Raw genomic sequence first — 20830 nt, 5'->3', positions numbered from 1 at the left:
AGAGGCGACCGCCCACCTTAGGACCTCCCTCCCTCTACCCCTGATCACTAGTCTAATAAATCTTTATAACAAAAAGGATACACACTATATTATAAGATATTTGGAAAATATAATAGTCAACTCCAGGAAAAATAATTCAAAAAATATTAAAACAAAAGGAACTCTTAGCATAGTCAAAACACGAACATTATAATTGAAGGTTTAATATTGATGATCTTGTTGTAATTTGCTATTACCAATCGGGTGTGTATAATAGTAATACGTGATTCTCGTGGTAATTGGCTAAATGGATTCGCCTACAAGCTGAAAATTTGTAGTTCTTTCAAAGCAGAGATATCGAGCGTGCTTAGAGGCTTGGAGTTGGCTTGGAGAGCTCGATTCAAACAACTTATCTTAGAAAGTGATTCCACAAGTGTGGTCACTGTGCTCATCGCATATGATGTAGCAACTCGTGAGAGTCATTTGATCTCTTGTATACGAATATGGATTTGTAAAAATTGGACTGTTAAAAATAATCACTTATAGGGAAAGAAATGCTTGTGCAAATTGGATGACGAATTTTATTTTCAATAGTGATTATAACGTGAAATAGGTTTCTAGTGGAGAGCCTCCTTCAAGTATTCAGCTGATTTATCTGACGGATTTTGCTGTTGTGGGTAGTTTGCGTGCTGTTGGCATATATAGTAGAATTTTTATTTTTATGTTTTTCTTTTCTTGTCGGGCTCCAGTCTTTTTGTTAGATTAAAATGTATCAAGGGCATAAATCTTATTTTATACAATGTATCAAGTTAGATGTTAGATTATAGGATGATTTCGTTGAAGAAAAGGAAAAATAAATCAATATGAACCATGGGCTGAAACTGAAATCGAGCCCAATAAATTTTGATATTCTTGCTAGGTAGGGGTTGGTTATTTGGTAAAAGGAAAAAGATATTTCTTGTGTAAAACCCAAAACCCTACTTCTCAGTGACTTCATATTATCCTCTGCTTCTCTTGTCCAAACTAGCTCTTCACTGTGTCATTTCATTCCTTCACAAACAGTGGCGTCGCTGTAATTGAGGTAGATTTCTTGCATCTGTGCAAATCACTCTTCTCTTTTCCCTTTCGTATTTCCATTTTTCTTATCTCACGCTCTTCTTGTTTTCGTTTTTTCTACTTCATAAACCGTGACAACGCTCAACTATCATCCATCGAATTTGACGGAGTTTTAGTGTTTGATCGCCATAATATTGCATTTTAATCTGCTCAATTCTTTTCGTCATGCATTTCGGTGTTTGCTCTGAACGCTAATTTTTAGTGTGCCTTCCAATCCCTACCTACTATGTATTTTGTGGTGCAGATGAGAAGGAGCATAGAACAGTGAAGGTAGAGTAATGGAAGGCTATGGAAAGTACAAAACAATGACGGAGAAGGGAGAAAACGGAGTGATTGTCCCATCGTTTTCTTCTTCGCGCGAGGGATTCCGCGCTCATGGTGGAAAAAGCGTTTTGACAGTTGCTGCTGCTAGAAAGATGTACCAGAGAGAGAAGGTCAATGCTTCTTCATCTTCAAGTGACGACATGGATGCAACCGTTTATGGTAGGAAAAAGAAAAAACGTAAATGTCTTCAGGAGTTGTTTACAGCAGATTACGTTGTAAACAATGTTTTACGGAAGGATGGCCCTTCTCTTGGTCAGGAATTTGATTCATTTCCTTCTGGTGTGTTCTCTCTCCCTTGTAATGGTTTATATTACTGAATTTTTTATCCTCTTTTTCATTTTTATTATATTACACCTTGAACCATGGTAACAGATAGGGATAAGAAATAGTCCTGTTTGGTGTTGAAATTGAATGTTAATTGGCAGAGGAAGGGGGATTATCTTAATTTACTCATTCACGGTTCAAATAGAAGAGAATACTCATAACGAAGGAAACAATTTGGGTAAGAGCGATACTGTATAGATGGAATATGACTCTTGTGATACAGAGGCCTGTAGTATATGAATTAACTTCATCCCTTTTTTTGATTGGAGTGAAGATGGAAAGTAGTGAAATTATTTTAATTCTCATTATTCTCACGTCATGGGGGCGAACCGGAGCAGTGATAAAGGTCATCGGTTCGAATCCAGGAAACAGCCTATTTGCAATTATGCAAGGGTAAGGGAGCTCTCAAGGATTGCCTCCATCCCACCACACTTGCCAGTCGGGTTAAACGGGGAGTGACTTTTTGGTTTTGGTTTTTTTATTCTTACGTCATACTTATGCATGATATTTATAGAAAAATGGGGTTAAACTTGGTATCTATTATGTTTTGATTATTAATTTATAAAAATATTCTCTAACTTTTTCTTTCTTATGGAAGAAAATAAATCACATGAACTTAATTGGAAATCAAGTGGTAAATGGTCACTTCATTATAATTCCTTCCTATAGTAGTTAATTGCGTCGCAATAGCGCCGCTAGCCGCATCGCATTGGCATTGCGGTGCCTCGCCGCAAGAAACCGCGCCGCGCAGCACCAGAATACAATAGCAACCATTGCAATCGCATTTGCGGCCATACTGCCGACATAAGGCAAAATGTCAATTTTGTCCTAAATTTAGTCTATCCGCGTCTCTCTCTGTCACTTCTGCTGTCTCTTTCTTTAAAAAATGTTTTTTTTGTCATTATTTCTGTCATATATCTACTCCGCTATTTCCGCAACTGCAACCCGCTATAACACTAGCGTTTTTTGGGTTGGCCGCGATATGCCGCAATCCGTATTTGATAACTTTGTTCCTTCCATTTTGCTCTGGTACCTAGCAAATATACATTGATTTTTACTTCTCCCATTTTGCCACTTCTATTCATCTAAGTATACCTTTGATTATCTTTTGCAGCTGACCGCTTTAATTTATATAACTAGACTTATTTTATCAATTTTGTCTTTGATTGCTTAGGACCCAAAAAGCACACTCCTGCTTGTCAAGAGGAACTAGGGCCCACCAAAAGGAGGAAGGTAACTTAAGGCTTCTGGAGAAAGTTTTTTTATGCTTCTTTTTACTCTCTGTTACATTTGTCTCAGGTCCTCTTTCCTCAGGTTTCCAAGAGTGCAACTCGAAGTCACCCTGATTGTAATATGAAAGCACCTGTGAAGAAACATGGTATTGGCAAAGGTCTGATGACAGTTTGGAGGGCAACAAATCCTGAAGCTGGACGCCTTCCAGTGAGTTTTGGTTTTGCTGACCGAGAAGTTCGTCTAATCTCGAATTCCATAGCACAGAAACCGGTCTATGAGAACAACAGGTCTCGGGAAACTGTAATTATGAATGTAAGTTATCTAGACCCATAATATCATGCTCATTTTGTTGGTTTGTTTTCCTACTATAATACATGCATGAGCATGTGAATATTGGTTAATAAATAATAGATCTCAAAGGTTATATTTTTATGAACAGGGAATTGAAAAAAATAAAATGCAGAATAAGAGAAATAAAATCCAGGATAAGAGGAAACTTTTCATGCAAAGACGAGTGGTAATTAAATGGTTGAATATACATTTTTGTGGATAATGTTGGATGATTTGGCAAGTTTATGACTTGCTTTTATCTGGCAGGGAGAATTGAACCAATATGTGACTCAGAACCAGTCACTGGTGGAAAAATGTGAACTTGCTTTGGATAGTGCAACATATGACGAGGGAGTTGATCGTTTTTCAATGTTAATCGATGATGAAGAGCTAGAATTGAGAGAGCTACAAGAAGGAACTGATCTGCTTATGTGTTCTGATCATTTTGCTGCCTGTGGAATGCTTGGTTGCTCACTTTGTAAAGGTAATTTTGGAAGGAAAAGTATTATGTGTTATGCTCTAATGATTGTGTAAACCTGGAATGTTCTGATTATTTCCAGTCATCATTTGCTTGTGGATTTGACAGATGTGCTAGTTAAGTTCCCCCCAGATAGTGTCAAGATGAAGAAACCTATACGTTTGCAACCTTGGGACTCCTCTCCAGAAATTGTGAAGAAATTATTTAAGGTGCATATAATCAATCATTTATGACTTGTAAGATTTGATTGTGTGAATGCGTATACATAGTATATTTGTTTATGTCTTATGTGCAGGTGTGTTTCTATACTCATCTACTTGAGTTTCTCTTCGATAATATAAATTTTTACTTTACAAGTAGCTTGATTTTTTATGTGTTGTCCTTTGTTAACGGCATATGACGTCAGACCCACAATTCACCATTGTTTATGTGGATTGTGCACCAGCAAATGGCAGAAGAAAGGCCACCGTGTTAGAGAAAAATGTAAAACTTAATCAACACAATTTATAAGTAAATGAAAAGACCAAATGTTTATATCAAGACTTATAAGCATAATCAGTTTTTCTAACAAATTTACTCATCATAGGTGTGCTTTTCTTTCATATTTTTCTTGTTACACCTTCTTAGTATATTTTTTGGTTTACCATATTAATTAATTTCGTAGAAGGTCTGATTGTTATTTTTATATTGTATGGTCCGTTGTCTCATATCCAAGAAAAATTAGAAAAAGAAGTTTAAGAGCTTGAAACTGTGTTTTAGCAAGCAAGGGTTTCTGTCATCACTTCTACCATCCCATCATTATCCCACTTTCGAAAGTTCCAGTCCAGCCATGGATAAAAAAGTTAAATAACTAATAATCACATGAAACCAATGAGCTAGATTCTTTTAATAATCTGGATGTTATGAAGAATTAAGGGAATTTTGGAGAGGTCTGTGGCTGTTTTGAGTGAAGTCAAAACTCAATCGAGTTGGGAACCTTATGTCTCTGTAGCAGGCTCGCAGCCTGTCTGTGAAAGATGCAAAATGTTTTTGGTCGAATTAACATGGTCAAAACACACATAAACCCTGAAAAATATGAAGGCCATTAATTAAAAAAGGAGGGAAGATGAGGAATTCCACTTTTATGACCACCATGGCGCATTTTCCACCTGGTATGAAAAGTTAGCCATGTCTCGAAATTTTTATGGTGGGAACTGGGAAGCATCAAGCACACCATGCCACTTGAGGAGCTTTTGCTCTCTTCCTGTTTCTGTTCTTGCTTCTGCACTGTATGAGATCATGACTATTTCTCCTCCTCATATAAATCCCTCCTACCACAATTTTGATAAAATAACCTATGGTTAGAAGGTCAACTTTTTTTCCTCCTTTTTGTATTTTACTTATGCTTCTGGAATTTGAACATGGGATAAATACAGTAAGTTCTAATAATGTTTAAGTAAGGGAAATATTCCTGATTCTAGTTCATCATGCGACAAATCATCATGGGTTTTTGTTTTAACTTGGATGAACTATTACTCAAGGTTGGATCTTATTAGTTATCCTGCAGTATTTTTTGGTATGAGACTGAAAGAAGTCCTTTTAGCCGGCATTGTCACTGTTAAGCTTTACTTTACTACAGTTACTATCTTGCTTTATTTCTTATTCTTTTGAAAGTTTTTTTTTTTTTTTTAATAGCAAAAGACCTTAAATTGGCATGGTTCGAACACTATTTTGGCAGGTTTTCCATTTCCTTTATACATATGCTGTAGTTGTTGATATATGTCCCTTCACTCTTGATGAGTTTGTTCAATCATTTCATGATAAGGTAAGTCTTTGACCCAGGTTTATCTTTTGAAAGCATTTCCAGTTTTCTTCTTTAACTTTAATCTTACTAGAGTTGTATCAAATTGTAAATAACATTCAAAATGCCTCTCTTTACTGCATGTGCCTTCCAGGACTCGATGCTACTTGGAAAGATTCATGTGGCTCTTCTCACACTTCTTCTATCTGACATTGAAATGGAGCTTACTGATGGGTTTTTACCTCATTTAAATAAGTCATGCAATTTTCTTGCATTGCTTCACTCGGTGAGTCTCCTTACCTCATTTTGGGAGGTTGTGACATGCTTGTTGTCTATTATATTTATCCAGAATGGCTAGCATATGCCTACTTTTGCTGAACTATAAATTATTTACATGTTTATGTTAATAATGATCTGGCAGGTTGAAAGTCAGGAATATTCCCTGAACTTATGGAAAAGATCTCTAAATCCTCTTACTTGGATTGAAATACTCCGGCAAGTGCTGGTTGCTTCTGGATTTGGTTCAAAGCAAGGTGCCTTACGAAGAGAGGCCCTTAGCAAGGTATTTCAAGCAAGCCTGTTCAAGATCTGACTTGACTTGAATATGTTAACAATGTAGCACTTTTTTGTCAATTGATAGTATACCAGTTTGCATAGGAAATTAAAATGCTGGAATTTATCTTTATCCAAAAAAAAAAAAAATGCAGCAACACATTCTTTATTTTCTAATGTATAAAATTTAATCTTTAATGGCTAGAGATTCTTTGAAGAGGTTTTGTTTATTATTTTTGTTGTTTTGCTTCCACTTTCGGTAGGCTTTTTTTAAGTGTAACTTGAAGCCTTCATTAAGTGCATGTTTTGATAGTCTTATGCTGTGGTTTATAGGAATTGAATCTTTTTGTAAACTATGGAGTATGCCCTGGCACCTTGAAGGGTGAATTGTTTACAATCTTGTCAGAGCAAGGAAACAATGGATGCAAAGTATCTGAGCTGGCAAAGTCAAAGCAGGTAGCTAGCTGTTATTATTGTATGATGTTTGTCCTATTTTAATTTAGAACTTCATCATTTTAAAGAGAAAAGCATAAGTTGGATGGAGATTAACTATTGTTTGCAATTATACTCAGGATTGTTGTTATCAGATTCATTTTTTTTTGGATTATAATATTTCTCTATATTACTGATGAATTTCTATTGTATTTTCATATTATGAAGATTATTGAATTAAACCTTGTCAGCACAACAGAGGAACTGGAGTCTTTAATATTTTCCACACTTTCAAGTGATATTACTTTATTTGAAAAGATTTCATCATCTGCATATCGACTGCGTATGAGCACTGTTATGAAGGACAATGATGAATGCCAGTCAGATATGGAGGACTCTGGGAGTGTTGATGATGAACTTAACGACAGTGATACGTGTAGCAGTGGCGATGATTTTGAAACTGATTCAAGAAACTCCAATATAAGAAAATTGAAGCGTGCAAACAGTCAAAAAACAAAAAATAATATGTTGAAAGTATACACTGAAATCGACGAGAGCCATCCGGGAGAAGTGTGGTTGTTAGGACTGATGGAGAGTGAATATTCTGATTTGAACATTGAAGAAAAATTGAATGCATTGGCGGCTCTAACTGATCTTCTTTCATCTGGATCCAGCATCAGGTTGAAGGTAAAATACTGAACATCTTGGTAAAGGTTCTATTTAGGCCTTGGATTGTCTCCCCCTCAAATGGAAGTATAATTTGAACTGATAAATCTAAAGTTACAACCTTGGATTGTCTCCCTCTACATTCCTCTCCCTTCCCCTCCCAAAATATACCCTAAAATGAAATTATTTGAAACTGACCTTATTCTATAAAGTTCTAAATGATCTTTTTTACAGGATCCAATAAAAGATACCGCCAATTGCAATTCTGGCGTCCAGTTATGTGGTTCTGGAGCAAAAATAAAGAGATCAGTAGTAAAAAAGCCGGTTCCATTTTGGAACCAGATTGGACAAATGCAATCTGCTAAAGAAGTGCCCTCAACTTCTCATCCCTGTCCAGTAGATTCCTCATCATTATTCTCAAAATTTCATAGTCATGAGGCATCCTTTGAGAATGGAAAAGGTTCAACTGATTCACACCCCATTCAGTCAGTGTTATTGGGATCTGATCGTAGGTACAATAGATATTGGCTTTTCTTGGGCCCTTGTGATGCAGATGATCCTGGCCACCGGAGGGTTTACTTTGAATCTTCCGAAGATGGTCACTGGGAGGTGATTGATACCGAAGAGGTGATTTTCTAATGTTTATTATGTGTAGCTCTATTCAGAAATTGAAATTTATTTTCTGGTATGTTAGATACTTTAGTTACTTACGGAAACATGGAAAACTGAATGACTAAATGAACATGTTTATTAGTCTAGCTTGTCTGTTGTTTGCTTTACTATTCAAATTATTTCTAATAATCATTTGCATATGGTTAACCTACGTGCAGGCCTTGTGTACCTTGTTGTCAGTTTTGGATGATAGAGGGAAACGGGAGGCTCTTCTTCTTGAATCTTTGGAGAGGCGGCAAACATCTCTATGCAGATCTATGTCCAGGATTAAGGTTAATAGTAATGGTATGGGGAATATGTCACATTCTGATCAATCTGAGCTGGATATGGTCACAGAAGATAGTTATTCTCCAGTATCTGATGTAGACAACCTGAACCTGACTGAGACTGCCAAGGGCTCCTTGCCATCAGCTGGGGCTGTGGTAATTGAAGCCGGAAAGAAGGGGGAGGAACAAGTGCAAAAATGGTTCCGTGTTCAAGAATATGATTCTTGGATTTGGAATTCCTTTTATTTAGATCTCAATGTTGTAAAATATGGTAGAAGGTCTTATCTTGACTCTCTAGCAAGATGTAGGAGTTGTCACGATCTATACTGGAGAGATGAGAGACACTGTAAAATCTGCCATATGACATTTGAGCTTGACTTTGATCTAGAAGAAAGATATGCAATTCACCTAGCCACATGCAGGGAGAAAGAAGACAGCAATACATTTCCAAATCATAAAGTCTTATCATCACGGATTCAATCACTGAAAGCTGCAATTTATGCTATTGAGGTGAGTTGTCATTCATCTGCTTCCATTTTCATCGTTCAACGCATGCTGGCATGGATGTATTATTTTGTAATATTAGATCACTTTATTGAACAAATGCAAGGTTTGTATGTGTTTTGTCCAGAAATACAGAAAAGGATGTTTCATATTTGGTGGGGGTATGTGTTGGAAAATTGATACTGCGATCTTATTGCCACTTGGTTTTGTTTGGACTGGGTATCTCTGTTTTGAAAAATGTGTCAAACAGTTTTTTACTTCAGTTACTTCTAATCCAGGATAAGCATGATGCTACATTGATAATTAAATATGGTACCCCCGACTTTTTATTTGCTTCTCCAACTTTCTGAGATTTAATACTGAACACTTATAATGGTTTACATGTATGTTTTTATGCATATTGGTATTTTGAAGATTAATTTTCTGTTCCATTGCCCTCATCGTTGTTTGTGCAGTCTGTTATGCCTGAAGATGCCCTGGTTGGTGCTTGGAGGAAGTCTGCTCATAAGCTATGGATCAAACGACTCAGACGCACCTCAACTTTAGTGGAGCTTTTTCAGGTTTTTTGTTTTGACTTTCTGTTTGATAGAATTTCCTGGAGTGCCTGAAATTTTATTGCTCTTAAATTTTTATTTTTTCTGAATTTGGAAATTTTATAGGTTCTTGCTGATTTTGTTGGTGCCATCAACGAGGACTGGTTGTTTCAATGCAAATTTCTTGATGGTGTGGTTGAAGAAATCATTGCATCTTTTGCATCTATGCCCCATACATCATCTGCCCTTGCTTTGTGGTTAGTGAAGTTAGATGCCATAATTGCTCCCTACCTGGAAAGGGCCCATCCTCAGAAGAAGCAGGGAATCAGTAAGAGTTAAATACTTTCTATATTCTGAGAATTAATAGATACGTGGAATGAGATACTTATTCAAGCTGTTATGGTTGGGTTTTGGTTGCAGTTTTCACTTCTTTTAGATTTTTGGTTCATCTGCTTGAAAATTAAGGATATGTACCCAATGATCTTCTGATTGTTGTTTTATTATTCTCTGCCCCCCTCCCCACTTTTATGCAAAAATTTGCCCCTACCAGTAGCTCTTCAACTCTTGTTAAAATGATTTTGTGTGACTACTTGATGATTCAAACCATGTATATATCGCTCCTTTCATCATCATTCATTGCATCCCTCTTCGTCCCTTCTTGACATATTTGCCCCATTGTTCCTGTTGAAGGGAAAGAAACTTGCCTCTGTGTTTGTGATCTTTCTTCGAGGAGTTTCATGTCAATTTTCCTGATACAATGCCTGTTCATTTACCCTAATAATTGGTATCTGGTCTGTTGACGACAGATCAAACTAATAAGAGGATGAAACCTTCTCTAATAAGGTCAACCACCTAATGTGTTGTTCTCTTTTAGTACGATGTTTTTCTGGAAAAAATTGTGACATTAAAATATTCTTAGTTGCCAAATTTGTTCTTGGTTGTTGTTTGGAGCTCAAAAAACAAGGGGAGGTTTGGTGATTATGCCCAAAGTTTTACGTAGCCATTTGAATGAGGAGATAGAGTTTATAGAATTTTGATTTTTTTTATTATTATAGGATAAATTACACTCCATCTCTTTAAGGTATTCTCACACGACACTAGAAATATTTATTTAAAATCTATCTTGTTCATCTCTTTAAGGTATTCTCACACGACACTAGAAATATTTATTTAAAATCTATCTTGTTTCTTATTTGATCAAATTGACTAACTACATTCTAACACTGTTAACAATTTTTTTTTAAAATATTTAATACAAATACGGTTTGTTTTTTAATATAAACTTAATAGTGCACCTTAGTTGGCTATATCATTGCTTTGTTTTCGCACTTCTGAAACATAAACTTCATGCAATCACTTTATTCAACTCAGTAATGACATGATTTTGTTTTTTGAGACTTGTGGTTAAATTGTTTTGTCAATTCCCTGCTCTAGTTTAAAATATCACATTGAGCATTTTAGATCATTTATATGATATATTTCAAGCTATTCTTTGTGTCTCTGAATCTTACAATTCGATATGATTTACAATTCACGATTTGAGTTGCTATATAACCTTGCCATAATTACATTTCAAAAGTGATTCAATTATTCTAACTAACTTTTGAACATCAGTTATTTTAAGATTAATTTAACTAAAATCCAAACCAAAAGGATATGCATAGCATCAGTCCTCTCTCTAACAATTTTTTTTTTCACATTATCATATTTACTGGGTCTTCTATTTTTATTTTTATTTTAATTTCTCTTCTCCTGAGCAATAGGTTGTTTTAAAGGCTGGTTTCTTTGATATTGTGATGTTAGTTCTCAGTTGTCTGTAATTTCTTTATGTTATCTAATAGAATGGAGCTATGTTTGATCCCACAATTTAGAAGGAAAAGAAAAATCAATGCTTTAATAAATGGATGTTTGTAAAACTACAAAATTTTGAGTGTTGTATAGGTGTGTGATAGTACTCCTTCCCTTCTTCCCCTAGGTGTTTATAGGCATCTTGAGTGGCCTATTTTTGTTCAGCTGTGACTCTATTTTCAGTAGAGCTGCTCCCCTCATATTTTGACTAGGTTCTGTATGCCTCATAGCCTAAATAAAGTGGCAGTTCAAGAGCTGGGGTGCTGCTCTCCCCTCATATTTCATCACATTCCACCCATTATTACATATTCAAACTTAACTTGGGCGAGATTAGTTTGACACCAAAGAAGCATGCAGGAATATTCATGGGAGACAAAAAAAGAAGTGTGCCTTGTAATTGCAGTTTATTATTGTGGACAAAAGAAATGAGCATTCTGTTCATACAGAAGGGTGTGCTAATATCTTGGTGATGGATGGTGGAATTGAAATTCGAATGTTTTTTGTGCAAATTGGTCATGTATTGATAAATACTTGTTCTTCGTTTTTTTTTTTGAGTTACTGATTTATTAAAAAATTCTACAAATTACCAACTCAACATGTATATTGTATCAGGAATGGGATAATTGATGGGGTGAAAATTTAAAACTACAATGTTGAATAAATTATATTATTAACCATAGTTTATTATCAGGTTAGAAGGATAATTTGTCTAGGATAGAATTTAGTCAATTTAATTCAAATCGGAGGGAGTTTAAATTTTAAAAACAAAAAATTAGGTCTAGTGTCATGTGAGGTAACCTCAGTGGAGTGTAATTTATGTTTTGTTTTATATAGTTTTTTTTTTTTTTTGGTTGATGCGGAGATTTTTAATGTTTTGTAGCCATTAAGATACTTGTGATTTCTCTCTTTCAGGTAAGCATGGTCCTTGCTGATAGGCATACTTCGGTTTATAACAGAAACTACGTGGATATTATTGGACTTGAAATGAACTACCCGTTCCGCTCCTTAACGCTCCGATGGGTTTATATTACTTGAACAGAGATAAATGTGCTGGCTCCATTTGCTTCTGATTTTACAGTATGACTACAATTTGACAAAGGCAATATTGTGCATGTCAAAATCACAGTTCTTTTTTCACCTCTTTTCCTTTTAAATTTAATGTGTACAGGAAATCTTATTGGTCAGATGTATAGCTTTAGATTAGAAAAATACTGGGTAACTTGAGTTTTTTGGTGCCAAACCCCACTCTTGTTCTACTGTTTCTTGCTTCATGGTGTTTGTGGTCTTCTCATGCGAGAAATCAATTTTGTCTTTGTATCTTGCAGAATATTGTCGGCACTGATTAAATAATAATTTGTATTATGAATGAGGATTATGAGTTTCAGGTCATTCATAAAAGAAAAATGACAGCGGTGTGTATAATTTGCATTACTTAGACGCAACATAATTTACCCCTGCTACACTCTAGCCACCCCCTTTTCCTGTTCCTTTCTAGTATTAAAAAGGGCATGTTGTTCGTACTAAAAAAAAAAAAACGGCCGTCATTCATCAATGCTCTTAAACACCGCAGATAGATGAAGTGTCCCCAAATGCAATAATTTTAAGATCTTAAAGCCAATGTCAACTGCAAATAGCGGAACTAAAATGTTGTAGCTAATGTATATTGATGGATATTACAAATTCAACTGCACTAGCAGCAAACATAGCACGGGTGATCCAAAAGTTGGTAGTTAACACTGAAAAAGCCCTTCCAATTGAAAAATAAACATAAGCAAGACTTCCAAATCCGCATGCTAGAAACCTCGATTGATAAGTTGATAAATTTCAAAAGTTTTGTATTTCTCTATTAAAGCCTACGGTAATAATGCCCAGAAGAATATACGTCCAATGTCAATAAGCATCAACATTTGCCAACATGAGCTTCAGACAGTTTGCTTCCTCATTTTTCAAAATGCAACCATGAGAGAATGGGGAAAAAAATGAAAGGAGCCATCAGAATATTAGTGCATCTGCTTCACTATAACACTGCTTACATATCTGCAAGACAAACAGACTGGTATTCAGTAAAGTTTATCTAGTATGCGAAATTATTTGAAAAATATTACACGGAAACGGAAGCACTTTCCTTCCCATATTAGAAAAAGATAATCAGAAAAGGCAAACACTTTATTAATATATAGCTCTTACAGAGGAATATATGATTAAAAATACAATCCATAGATTATATGCCATTTGAACACGCCCAAAAAAAAGGGGAGGGGAAATGTCCCAAAGAAAATTGAGACTAATACTATGACCAACTTTTCCCCAAACAAATGACTCAGCCAAACTTGATACTAAGCTGCCTGATTAGGTCAATCAATGTTTGAAGGACCAAGCTACTACTAACTTTCTTCATTTAGCTTAGTAAAAATGTAAAATATATTTTACCCATGCCATAGTAAGTCATCAACTATTAAACAATTCTATGGTAAGAAACAATATAAAAAACTTTTAAGAAGTTTGGAAATTTTATGATGAACTAAATAAATGCAATGCTCAGAATTTGGAACAGACCTTTTAAAATTGAACGTGAAGGAATTTTACCCCGTAGTGCACCTGAACTCAAACATCTATGTTGAAAATGTTTTTCTGCTCATTATCTGCAGAGATGATATTGAAATTAATGTTGATTCACTGAGATTCAACGTTTAAAAGTTTTCATATCTTCCAGCATATTACTACAGAGAAAGGCATCTGTAAGCAACTCCAGCTTGAATATATAAAATATTAGGTGAATAAAAATAAAATAATATTTGGTGGCGAAATGCCTCCGTATTCTTAACATTGCAAGCTTTATGCTAAAACATTAGATGGAGACCAAGAAGGACTTCACTAATAGTAATCAACACCTCATTTACATGCCTACGGTCAGAAACTACTATTCTTGGCATAGAAAAGTACAAAATCTTGTATTCAAAGAAACATGCGTTGTTTTAATGTAGGTTGAATAATCAAAATACAATTGTAACTACATCATCTAGTAGTGAAACAATCAATTTCCCAATCCCATCAAGAAAGTAAGACACAACTATTAAATACCGGGCCAGTACAATACTATGTCATCTTTGTTTGGAGCAAGAATACCAGTATCGAACCAGAATGAATAAAGATTTTAAACTAAAAAGAAAATCAAAGATAGCTATATAGCTATGAGCACCCAAATGAGTACACCTTATCAGGCCTATCATTAGTACCTTTAAGAAAGTTTTGGTCATCATTCCACTTAATTATATATTGTCTATTCCTAATCATGATCTTGAAAGGAATACTCATACAAAACAACTCATGCAAATATTGACAACATGAGATAATAAGAAATTAATTTAAATTGAAAGCAGAACAGTAATTTCGCACCGAAGTCATGAAGCTGAGACTGTTTCATATCCCCCTGCCTCAATAGCTTCTACCATAGATAAGTCGCCCGTCCTTGTAATCTTTCCTTTGTCCTGAAATTTTTTAAGAATAAAAGGAAAGGTTCATTCATGTTATTTCACAGTATAGACAATATATATATATGCATTCAATTTCTCATACGCTGTCTATAACTGCTTTCTAAGCAGGATAAACAATTTTCTATCAGAAGGCTAATAAATGACCATATATATACATGAGTGGATTTCAGGGAATTAACAGCAATGATAAGAACATTAAAATAGATCAGCAAAATCACAAAGATATATACGTTTAAATCTAAACCTATCTTTTTATACTAACAAATATGAGAAATCAGCTACTTTCTTTAGAGAATCTACTTCAGATTAATCCTTCACTTGAATTTTCAGATTCAGTCTGCTCATATGTGTACATGTTCTTTGGACCTTTTTTCCCCAACTTGAAAACTCAAACAACGCAAATATTTAATGACATGCTCTTAACCAAATAATTTCTAATTTCAGTTTAATTAGAAATAATGTGACAGGACTAGCTTTCTAATTTCAGTAATTAAAACCCATATGTCGTACAAATTTGACATGCAATGTTCCTTTTAGGATTTGGTTACAACTATGATATAAATAGAATCTTAGACGAGTGCTTCCATATTAAAATTAGTAACAAAAGTAGAAAATATAAATAAGAACCTTCCCATAAGATGCAAGTATATACCTCTAGAAGTTATTCAACAAACTACAGAAGCTTCACTGTCCAATTTAATAGCAAATATCTGCTCAATTTTTTTCTAAAATTGAGTACATTCATACAAAGGTAAAGCACGGACAAGTCCTAAACTAAACACCTAAAACACATTTTCTTTAAAACCTAACGAGAGGGTTGGGGGAGGGAAACTACTTGCTGTCTCTTCACTAAAAGTCTGAGTCTGAGCCATTCACTTCAAGTCCAAAACTTATAATAGTATTGAATATCACTTCCAACTTACCATAACATGGACATGTGTAGGATTTAAAAGATCCAGAATTCGTCGATAATGAGTGATCATCAATAAAGAATTCTCTGGTGTCAAAATTCGATTGACTGCACTTGCCACATCTCTGAGTGCATCAACATCCAAACCAGAATCAATTTCGTCCAGTATTGCCAAGTCTGCCCCCAAAACCTGGGCCATACATGGAGGTTAAAGTCAAAAAGTTAGGACAGGACAAACATTTACCATTGAAATATAAGTTAATAGGATACCGCAAGCTGCAAAATTTCATTCCGTTTGCGTTCACCGCCACTAAATCCTTCATTGACATTCCTATTGAGAAAGTCGGGCTTCATGTTAACAAGTTGGAGTTTCTCCATGAGGTAAGAAAAGCACTGCAAGACAGAATAATGGCGTGAAAATTGAGAAAAAGAAGGGCAGCCCAGTGCTATTAAGCTCTCGTTACGATCAGCGTCCAGGGAAGGGTTTAGACTCATTGCGTGTGTCTATAATAGGCAGCCTTCCTTTGCATTTGCAGGAGGTCATGAATCAAACCTATGATTTCCAGGTTACATTGCGACAACACCAAACAGTTGTGCCAAGGTTCACACCAACCCATGCGAAAATTAAGAAATGAGCTGTTGAATACTATAATTTAGGAGATAAGATAAGATACCTCGAGTGGTCCAAGCTCAGGGAGGCCAAGTTTTTTTCTTCGAGCATTGTAAGCCATGACCAGAAACTCGTCATTAGAAACACCAGGGATCTCAACAGGGGACTGGAAACTCATAAAAAGACCCGCAAGAGACCTTTCCTCAGGTTCCATATCAAGCAAATTCTCCCCTTTGAACACAACGCTACCTCCGGTAACTTGATAATCCGGATGGCCAACAAGAACCTGCAAGCTTAAGCTACGCTTCAGAATCAACCATTTTCTTCTTCTATTCATGATTTTCATAACAAGACATTATTATGAAGTTCTGCTTCTAATAGCGTAACGCAATGTTAAAGATGAAATCGGAAACACGAATTAAGCTTTCAATTGAAGAAGACCTCGACAAGCTTTCAATTTCAGAATCGAACCATTTTATTTTCTATTTTCATAACAAGACATTAGCAAGTTCTGCTTAAAATAACGTAATGCGATGTTAAGATGAAATCGGAAACACGAATTAAGCTTTCAATTGAAGAGAAAGTGATGGACCTTGGCGAAAGTGCTCTTTCCAGAACCGTTCTTTCCCATGATGGCGTGAACCTCACCTTGATTCACAGTGAGGTTAACGCCGCGAAGAATTTCCACATCGGATTCAACGATCTTAGCCTTCAGATCATTAACTTGGAGGAGAGGACTGCCACCGCTGGCGACACAAGTGCGGTGGTTGACGCGGCGGAGGGTAAATGAAGTGGATTTTGATGATAATCGAAGACTGTTAGTGGCGGGAGAACAATGGAGTGGTAGTGACACAGATACAGCCATCACCGCGAAGCAGATAATAACTATTGTCTATTGCTAGGTTATTGCTGTTTTTTTCTTCTTCCTAATCACTACTATCATTTTTTTTCCTCATATAAATTTCTAAATTTTAATGTCTGAAAATTGTTATTATATGTTTATCTTTTTAAAATATATAAAATTATATTATTTTAGTCAAAATTATCTTATTTTATAATGAGATAAACAAAAATTATAATAAAAGAAGGTGAAAGATTTTTTCTTAATTTAAATATTAAATAAAAAATAATAATTTTAACTTTTAATTAATATTAAAACTAAACTTCGTATAAAAAGTGTAGGCCATAGGATACTCGATTTAAATCCGTTATTCTGATGCCTTGTGGATTTTTGTAATATCCTGACCTGGAATAAAACTTTAGTGCCCTGGGACTCTTGGGAGTATCTAAATAGGTACCTTTTTTTTCGAAATGTGAATTTTTTTTGAGACAAAAATAAGAATAAAATAAAATAAAGGAATAAAATGCAAAAAAAAGTTAAAAAAAATTCCACATTTTAAAAAAGGAACCGATGCACTAAGGAGACGTTTGGTTAAGGAAAATTTTGTATGAATCATAGAAAAATATTATTAGTAAGAAAATGATTGGGAAGTGAGTTTGGTAGAAAGATGTAAAAAATAGTTGTTTGGTTGGAAAAAAATTTACTAGAGGAATTAAGTAACTTTTGTAAAGTTTATGTTTGACTTTTGGTAAAATATAAATGGAAAAAAAATGTGCTATTACAAAAATAATCTTGTTTTTCAAAAATGAATCAGTTATAAAAACAGCCGTGAATTAAAATGAATAGCTAAGGTATTCAAACCGTGTTTGTTTTTTTCTTTATAAAAAAAGGAAAAAAGAAAAAAAAAGATGAATTACAGGTAGTAATGCATGGACAGAAACAAAAGATGGTGTTTGCTAAAATAATAATAAATTATTTGTCTTTTATAAGAATCAAAGTAGATGGCATCATTACAATATTAAAATATTGAAGCAGCTCGTAACGGAGGATAAGTTGGTCTTTTGGTTATTACACCCACTAAACCAAATACATAGCTAATGACAAATACCACATATAAAAAAGGTTTTTTTGGCGGCAATCTCTTCCCAAAATGATAGACAAAGTGATTTGCTAGCATACTTATTTAGGTAGATAAATTTAGAACCTCTCTTAACCAAACATGAGCATCCAATTTTCACACTTCACATTTACCTATCAATCTCCTCAAAAACCTCAAACCAAACACACCCTTAAGAAAACACTAGTTCCGAGCAGCTATATTATTTGCAATATTTATTTATGACGTTGTTGAACAAATGAATGAGTACACAACACAAGTTACACATAAATTCGTTTCATTCGTCTTCCTCGCGGATATTGCATTTTGAGTTACTTATAATTTTTATATTATTTTTTCATTTTATTTTGCAAAAAAAAAAAACTGTGTTTTAAAATGGATATTTTTTATTTATTGAAATTTTAATATCATTATTCTATGATGGAAAAATATTTCTCCTATAACAAAAAATAAAATTTCCTAATTTAAATATGGTTTTGAGATTCAAGGAAAAAAATAAAAGATATTTTAAATTTTTTACTTATTCTTAAAACATGAACTATTTTAAAACACTCTATATTATTTTTTTCTCCCAACTCAAAATAACATAATTTTATCTTATATGACAAAAGAAACACTAACATTTTATTATATTTTTTTGAAAAATGTAAATAATTAATTTAACGCACAAATTTAAACTTTTAAATGAAGATATTTTTTATTTTATATATTATATTATTACTTAACATATCTCAAGAGTTTTCTAGAATAGAAGATGAACAATTTAAAGGTCAATCACATTAAAAGCTCATTCTTTTTTACGATTGGGCCTACCATGCCTTAGAATTTAAAATAAGGGAGATGAAACGAGTTATATTATTCCTTAAAAAATAAAAATGAAAAGTATGTTAAAATATTTTCTTTTGCGGTCTAAATATAAAGTAACATAAAAGTAATTAAATTCGTTTTTCATGTGCAATTTTTTTAGTATATATTCTTATGCGCAAATTTGATTCCTGTCTGGTTAACATCATGTTATGAACTAATATTTTTTTATTCGTTTTCTTATTTTTACGATCTGATTAATTATTATTTTAAATTTAAATGAAATTAAATTCAATGTAATTTAAAGTAGTTTGGATTGGATGCATTTTTTAATTTTTATCAAGCAATAAATGGAATCTAAAATATGGACATTCACAAGATTCTTTCGCATAATTTAGCACTCTGGAGCTTGTGAACAGAGATAAGAAGCAAGATACTACCGAACAGAACAGTGAATACAAGAATCGAAATTGGAGTATGCTCAAATCAGAATTTCTCAATTTCAACGTCCACTTAGACCGTTGCAAGCAGAGCCGGCAAAACGATTCAGCTCGGTAGGTCAATTCGTCCAATCCGTCAAATGGGGCGGACTGAGTTTTTCAATTCATCTTAAAAGCGGAGTGGGGCGGGCTCATTTTTTGGCGAGTTGATGGTGGGCATAGGTGGGCCGAGGCGGGTCAATGTAAAATAGGCTTGGGCTGGCGGGTCAACTCGCCAAACGGGACAAGGCGGGCTGAGTTTTTCAGCTCACTTTCAAAAGCAGGGCGGAGCGGGTTGAATTTTTCAGCCCACTCTCAAAAGCGGGACGGACTGACTTATTTTTTGGCGGATTGATGGCGGAGTGGGGCGGGACGGACCGTCCACTTTGCCATCTCTAGTTGTAAGTACGGTAATAGTACTGCATGAAGAAATATACACCAAAATTATATGTATATGTATAGGTGGTATGGTAATTTCATAAATAAAATGATATATGTGTGTATAATTTTGATTTGTTTAGACAGAATCACTTTCAAAATCAGGGTTGAAAACAGATCCATTTCAATAATAATAATAATAATAATAAATTGTTTTATTGTTGGGTTTCAATATAGTTTTTGCGGTGAACACCTCTAATAAAGCTTATATGCCATGAGTATCTGAAGTAAAGATCACAGCTTGTAATTAAATAATCACTCCTTTGGCATTGAGTTCAATCGGCAATTTTTTTTATTGAAAAGTGTAAGTTCATGTTAGCATTTATTCACTTTTATATATTAAGTTAGAATGTGCTTTTTTGAGAGTGTTAGATTTCTTTATGAACTCTCCCTAACATATAATATCATTTTAGTATTTTTTTTTTCTTTTTAGAAATTGAAAATAAATTATATATTTTTATCATTATAAATATTTTATCTTTTAATTTATATTTTTTGACAATTACTTGAATTAATCATGTATATTTTCTTATGATTTTAATTTTTTTTCTTGAGCTGATTGTCTTTTAATTTATATTTTATTTTATAATTAAACTTATTGTAGTAATTGTATAATTTTGTCTATCCCATTGTATTATTTCAACTTACCACGATATATATCTTCAAGTGTCTTTTAAATTACAATGGCACAGTTTTGGATTGTTTGTAAATTATTCGTGCTAAACAAGGGTAAAATAGGCAGTTAAAATATTGACTATTAAATTTCTTGCAGAAGCTTCGTTCTCTAAAGTTTCTCGAAGACATTTCATTTTGTCATAGGCTTAGATAGTTTATTCCGTTGCTCTTTCAATCTTGACTTGAACGTTTCTTTCTTCGTCGTGGCCATTCTGATAGAATCCAAATGTCCCTAACTTATGGTTCCCGTCAAATGAGAAATACCATCTCCACGTGGTCTTATATGTTGACGCGGCCCTTTTTCAATTTTTAAATTATTTATAGTCTCCTCAATCATTCGACTGATTCAGTTTGAGCACTGTCCCATCCTATAAATAAAGTGGCTCTCTCAAAATTATTTTTTTCATTTCCAAGATTCGGAGACA

At 34.2% G+C, this 20830-nt stretch overlaps 2 protein-coding genes across 4 annotated transcripts; one reads left to right on the top strand and one right to left on the bottom strand.

Annotated features, from left to right (window-relative positions):
• Window positions 1–929: 929 nt before the first annotated feature.
• LOC133293097 (homeobox-DDT domain protein RLT3) lies at window positions 930–12367 on the top strand. Of its 2 annotated transcripts, XM_061491629.1 has the most exons (17): window positions 930–1060; window positions 1340–1698; window positions 2918–2976; window positions 3058–3288; window positions 3416–3493; window positions 3574–3790; window positions 3893–3993; window positions 5502–5588; window positions 5719–5850; window positions 5986–6126; window positions 6450–6572; window positions 6777–7235; window positions 7449–7841; window positions 8045–8662; window positions 9112–9216; window positions 9316–9517; window positions 11950–12367. In XM_061491629.1, the coding sequence occupies exons 2-17, from the start codon at window positions 1374–1376 to the stop codon at window positions 11967–11969; spliced, it is 3291 nt and encodes a 1096-aa protein (XP_061347613.1). In that variant the 5' UTR covers window positions 930–1060; window positions 1340–1373; the 3' UTR covers window positions 11970–12367. The 2 variants fall into 2 exon arrangements, with proteins under 2 accessions (XP_061347613.1, XP_061347614.1); XM_061491630.1 differs by lacking the exon at window positions 3416–3493.
• Window positions 12368–12749: 382 nt separating this feature from the next.
• LOC133293099 (ABC transporter I family member 6, chloroplastic) lies at window positions 12750–16966 on the bottom strand. Of its 2 annotated transcripts, XR_009749018.1 has the most exons (7): window positions 16644–16966; window positions 16116–16337; window positions 15712–15834; window positions 15455–15631; window positions 14434–14525; window positions 13594–13679; window positions 12750–13074 (listed from the first exon to the last, which is right to left on the bottom strand). XR_009749018.1 is itself a non-coding variant. In XM_061491631.1 (6 exons), exons 1-5 carry the CDS (start codon window positions 16914–16916, stop codon window positions 14439–14441), a joined length of 882 nt encoding a protein of 293 aa, XP_061347615.1. In that variant the 5' UTR covers window positions 16917–16966; the 3' UTR covers window positions 12750–13074; window positions 14434–14438. The 2 variants fall into 2 exon arrangements, 1 of the variants encoding a protein (XP_061347615.1); XM_061491631.1 differs by lacking the exon at window positions 13594–13679.
• Between the last annotated feature and the right edge of the window lie 3864 nt (window positions 16967–20830).

The sequence above is a fragment of the Gastrolobium bilobum genome, unplaced genomic scaffold, assembly GCF_033153095.1.
Source record: "Gastrolobium bilobum isolate Gb01-03AN ecotype WA unplaced genomic scaffold, APGP_CSIRO_Gbil_v1 utg16185, whole genome shotgun sequence".
NCBI classification, from domain to species: domain Eukaryota; kingdom Viridiplantae; phylum Streptophyta; class Magnoliopsida; order Fabales; family Fabaceae; genus Gastrolobium; species Gastrolobium bilobum.
Note: the sequence above shows the minus strand (reverse complement) of the source record. Positions and strands in the feature narration are given on the sequence as shown.